This window comes from Coffea arabica, chromosome 9e, assembly GCF_036785885.1.
Source record: "Coffea arabica cultivar ET-39 chromosome 9e, Coffea Arabica ET-39 HiFi, whole genome shotgun sequence".
Classification (NCBI taxonomy): Eukaryota; Viridiplantae; Streptophyta; class Magnoliopsida; order Gentianales; family Rubiaceae; genus Coffea; species Coffea arabica.
Window position 1 is genome coordinate 29,379,559 of NC_092327.1, and position 5,775 is coordinate 29,385,333.

The 5,775-nt window shown below is 40.1% G+C and overlaps 2 protein-coding genes across 2 annotated transcripts; both read left to right on the top strand.

Moving 5' to 3' along the window:
• The first annotated feature begins 204 nt into the window (after window positions 1-204).
• On the top strand, window positions 205-2,235 carry LOC113709904 (uncharacterized). The gene has a single exon (XM_027232748.2). The coding sequence runs from the start codon at window positions 205-207 to the stop codon at window positions 2,233-2,235; it is 2,031 nt and encodes a 676-aa protein (XP_027088549.2).
• A 2,788-nt stretch (window positions 2,236-5,023) lies between these two features.
• LOC140014654 (uncharacterized) lies at window positions 5,024-5,518 on the top strand. Its single transcript, XM_072065736.1, has one exon. It carries the CDS (start codon window positions 5,024-5,026, stop codon window positions 5,516-5,518), a length of 495 nt encoding a protein of 164 aa, XP_071921837.1.
• Window positions 5,519-5,775: the final 257 nt, after the last annotated feature.

Genomic DNA, 5,775 nt, shown 5'->3' on the forward strand with positions numbered 1-5,775 from the left:
CGGCAAACCAAACAACAATAATGTTTGGATCTGTGTTGCCCGATAGAAGTTCTACCCACATCAAACAGTGCTCTGTCTGTACAAACAGAGTTTAAAAAATCGTCAATTGAAAATGTTGTCGAAGATAATAATGAAGGATGGACTTTAGTCACTCGAAAAAGGACCTGCAAGCCAAAGACAAAGAAGCACATCTTTCCGAAAAGCATGCGCTCGACAAAGGCTAAAGTAATAGTGAAACGACAAAATGCAACAAAGAAACAAAAGGGAGTTGCCACAACACCAATTTCGTCAGATTTTCAGCTTCTTCAAGAGGTTCGACAGCCCGTGACATTGAGAGAATTTATACCCAAAGGGTATTTAAGTGATGATACTGATAAATCCACTTCTTGTAATGTCGTCAAAGCTGAAAATCCTCAAGTCACACAAATTGGCATTGAATTTGAGAAAAAACTCAAAATCGAAGATAAACCACCGGTGGATTGTGCAACGACCATCATATTTGATGATGACGATTTAACTGTTGAGCTCAAGACCCACAATCGACCTTTGTTTGTTAGTGCATATGTTCGGGAACAAAAGATGAATCGGATACTCATTGATGGGGGATCTGCTGTCAATATCATGTCCGCACGTGCTATGAAAGAGTTAGGAATCTCAAGTGATGAACTCTCCCAGAGCCGCCTCATGATCCAAGGATTTAACCAGGGGGGGCAAAGAGCAATAGGCCTCATAAGTCTTGAATTGCTCATTGGTGAGCTGTCTTCAAGTGCGTTATTTCATATCATTAAAGCCAAAACCTCTTATAACATGCTCTTGGGAAGGCCCTGGATTCACGAGAATGAAATTATACCATCTACTCTGCATCAATGTTTCAAATATTGTCGAGACGGTATTGTTAAGAAAGTTACTGCCGATGACAAACCTTTCACGGAAGCCGAAACTCACTTTGCCGACGCCAAATTTTATCTTCACAAAGAAGCAAAAAGAAAGGAATCGGTAAGGGAAAAAAGTCAAGATTCCAAAGTACCCATTTTGCGGTATACTCCAAGATCAAAGAGAGAAGAAGGTCAGTCTTCTTTTATCGGAAATGACACATTAAATGTTCCGCTCACCAAGATAGAGCCTGTTAAAATTGAGAAGGTGAGCTTGCAAGGGTTTGTTCGTCCCAAAGAAGAACCGGCAGTGGAACATTACTCGCTACCAACTAATCGGACTCAAGAAGGTTTTGATCCAAACGTCTATAGACTTCTTGCTAAGACGGGTTATAACCCAAATGAGAAGAATACATTGGGCAAACTCCCTCCTGAGGTAACTGGCGAGAAAATTCACGGATTGACACCTACGCAGAAAATGTTGAAAGAAAGGGGCTATAATGTTGAAAGTTCATCGATGGGTCTTGGTTATCAACCGCCCTCTCCTGTTCGTATAATGATCAAAAGGGCGAGTTGTAACTATGTGAACGAAGAAATGGAGGTCACAAGCCGAAAGAGATCTGTGTTCGACCGATTGGGAAATAAGTCAAAACGTACTTCTGTGTTTGACAGACTTGGCCCGCAGCCGAAAAATCTGAAGTCGCCCGTCCATGAGAGATTAGGCAGTAAAAAACAAGAGTATCAAGTTGCCAGGGAAGAAAGTCTTACTCCAATAAAGAACAACGGACCAAGAAAGCGAGTCTCCAATTTCTTCATGCACTATGGAGACTTATTCAATGTAAGAGTTGAAACCATTTTTGAGGAACAGGGTCAGGAAAGTATGGCTTCCTGTCACCATATTACGATCAGTGATCCTGAAGAAGAAGAAGAAGATGCAGACGACGCTCCCCCTGAACTTGAACAAGGGGTAAAAAATACAGTCGATGAGCTAAAAGAGATTAACCTTGGCACAAGCGACGATCCTCGCCCAATTTACATAAGCTCTTGTATGACTCCTGAAGAAGAAAAAGAGTATGTTGATTTGCTGCTCGAGTTCAGGGACGTCTTTGCCTGGAATTACTCAGAAATGCCTGGTTTGGATCCAAGGGTCGCCGTTCATAATTTGTCTGTCAAGCGAGGAACAAAACCTGTCAAGCAAACGCAAAGGCGCTTTCGGCCCGAATTGATTCCTCTGATAGAAAATGAGATAAATCGATTGATTGAAGCCGGATTCATACGGGAAGTAAAATATCCAACATGGATTTCAAGCATCGTCCCTGTAAGGAAGAAGAATGGGCAGATTCGAGTTTGTGTTGACTTTTGAGACTTAAACGAGGCTTGCCCCAAAGATGATTTTCCTCTCCCCATCACAGAATTGACGGTAGATGCTACAACCGGGCATGAAGCACTATCTTTTCTCGATGGATCGTCTGGCTACAATCAAATACGTATGGCGCCCGAGGATGAGGAGCTAACTGCCTTCCGCACCCCTAAGGGAATTTATTGCTATAAAGTAATGCCGTTTGGCTTGAAAAATGCCGGAGCAACATATCAAAGGGCAATGCAAAGAATATTTGATGATATGCTTCATAGAAATGTGGAGTGCTACGTTGATGACCTTGTGGTGAAATCAAAGAAGCGAGAGGATCATATTCAAGACCTTCGAAGAGTTTTTCAACGCCTTCGGAGATACCAATTAAAGATGAATCCTTTGAAGTGCGCATTTGGAGTCACTTCTGGCAAATTTCTTGGTTTCATCGTTCATCAACGGGGAATAGAAGTCGATCGATCTAAAATTGATGCCATTGTGAGCATGCCTGAACCGCGAAATATTCATGAATTGAAGAGCTTTCAGGGGAAGTTGGCATATATTCGGAGGTTTATCTCTAATTTGGCAGGGCGATGCCAACCCTTTAGTAGACTGATGAAGAAAGGGGTACCCTTCGAGTGGGATGAATCGTGTAGGAATGCTTTTACAAGCATCAAGGCATATCTCATGAATCCCCCAGTGCTGGCTACGCCCATTCCAGGAAAACCATTGATTCTCTATATTTCCGCTCAAGAACGGTCGGTTGGTGCCTTATGATAAGTGACTAATTTACGTAATAATTGTATGACATTTTATATTATTTTTAGTCACTTTGGTTATATTATTGGAAGAATATGAATCATTTTGGCTATAATTGGTGAAAAATGCTTTTAAGTGATTAAATGAGGTTTTTATCACTTTTTACTTGGATTTTGTGTATTTTGACAGTTTTGACACATTTTCGTATTTCGGCTATAACTTGAGTTACAATGATCGGATTGGGATGATTCTTGAACCCATTTGAAGATAAGAGATAGATCTACAACTTTGGTGAAGACATCTAAATCCAGTTTGAAGGTTTTCCAGGTCAAAATGCCGAATTACAATAGCAAATTTCTACTGGTCGAAACTGGAACAGGGCAATGAGGAGACAAGGGTATTTCAGTCATATCTCAGCCTACACAGATCCAAATGAGGTGATTCTTGATGCATTAGAAAGATAATTCAAAAGGCTACAACTTTCGTGTTTTAGGCATGAGCTGGTTCAGCCTCTAACATCAAGAAAAGATTGGTTGAAGTTGGGCCAAAAACAGAGCAAGTGATCCACACTCGGATCCACTATTCATCCAAACCCTCGGTTGTTTCTGGGTTAGTGGAACCGAGCTCGGATCCATACGGATCTGAGGCACTGTAGCAGCTCGGATCACTGGTCAGAAAAGGCTGCTTTATACGCGTAAAACTCAATTTCACCTCCACCAACTCACATTGGATGCTAGACATGTGAGAAACATTCCCAGCTGTAAAAGGGAGATGTAATCCTCATTTCTTGACCACCTTTCATCATAAAAGAGCCAAAATTCATTGCAAAAAGATTGGGGGAGATTGGAGTCCATAGCAGAAAAATAGAGAGTGAGCTACGGGAGAAGCTTGGAGTCTGCAGAAATGTAGCTCTTTCATCTCCCTAGTGTTAGTTTAGCTTAGTATAGAGTAGTGTAGCTTTTCCATTCTTGTTTATTATCTAGATTAGGATGAAGATGGAGGATGAAGAAGGCAAGGAAGAAAGCTCATGTGACAAGGGTTGTATTCCTTCCAAACTCTTTATCTTTGTATTTGATTCCAAGTTTAGTTAATATACAAGTTCTGGATATTGTGTTTATTATGTGTTTCTAAAGTTTATACCTTGGGTTTGGTTGAACTTTCTATGATTGTTAGTGCTTATTATTTGGCTATTTGACTGCTATGATTTGAGCAAGTTATTTAGCATTTTAGCTCTTTAAATCATGATTAATCTGGTACCATTGATTGTGATGATCTAAGGTGTTGTTTCTGCAATGAAAATTGAGATTTAACACTAGTTCAAGAAGTGCTAAACATAAGGAGTACACTCACGAAAGTAGAGGTGCACTTATGTGATTTTTGGTGATTCATATCATGTAATTTCATTGAAGAAATGAACTTGTAGCTAATTTCATAACCATGAAAATAGGTATGGATTAGTTATAGGTATAATTGATTCACTACGAAAGTAGGATTCAAATGCATAAGGAAATTACACCATAATTAGCCTAAATGTAGTAATTAATGATCCAAATATAGCACTTGCATGAGTAGTTAGGGATACCACAACCTAAGGAGCTTTTATTTGTTATTTTGTATAATCTGAGTAGGTAAAATTTGTTATATTTCATTGATAGTCTAAATAATAGAGAAGCTTTAGTAGTACCGGTAATTGCAATCTTTCTTGTGGGATCGACCCTTAATACCCTATACTCGCTCACGATTCGTATACTTGCGATAAATCGCGTGTGGGGTGTTTAGGAGTTTATAAATGTAAAACTTGATTAGAATGAGGCAAAATTGATATGTATACCCTGCGCCCGTCACCTTACTTGCTCAAGAAAACGATGAAGGTAAGGAGAATGCACTGTATTACTTGAGCCGGATGATGACATCTAATGAGTTGAACTACTCACCCATCGAGAAGTTGTGTTTGGCACTCATATTTGTCATTCAGAAGTTGAAACATTATTTTCATGCACATACTATTCGACTCATATCTAAGTCTAATCCCATTAAATATGTCATGGCAAAACCTGTACTGTCTGATCGGCTCGCGAGATGGTACCTCCAGTTTCAACAATTCGAAATCATTTATGTACCTGCGAAAGCTGTCAAAGGACAAATATTGGCAGACTTTTTAGCCGATCATCCCGTACCTGCCGAGTGGGAATTGACTGATGAACTTCCTGATGAAGAAGTGTTTATGGTCGATTCGCCGTGGTCAATGTATTTCGATGGAGCTGCTCACCGCGATGGAGCTGGTGCAGGAGTTGTCTTTTATACTCCTGAAGCAGATATATTGCCATACTCTTTCACTTTAACACGCCGGTGTTCAAACAATGTGGCCGAATATCAAGCATTGATTCTCGGTCTGGAAACGGCCGTAGACATGAAGCAATTGCATCTTAGAGTTTATGGCGATTCAAAATTGGTGGTAACTCAACTTCTTGGCATTTATGATGTCAAGAAACCCGAATTAATCCCATATTATAAGTATGCAAGACAGCTCATGGGATAGCTGGGTGATGTCACTATAGAACATATCCCCAGAAACTTCAACCAACAAGCTGATTCTTTGGCAAGGGTGGCGTCCATGATCACTCTACCTTCTCATCGAAATCAGATTTCAATATGTCAAAATTGGGTCATACCTCCGATGTTTGATGAAGATAATGATGGTGAAGAAGAAAATACTTATCATATTTTTGTCCATGAGATCGAAAAGGAGGATTGGCGTCATCTCATAGTAGATTACCTTAATCATGGGAAGTTACC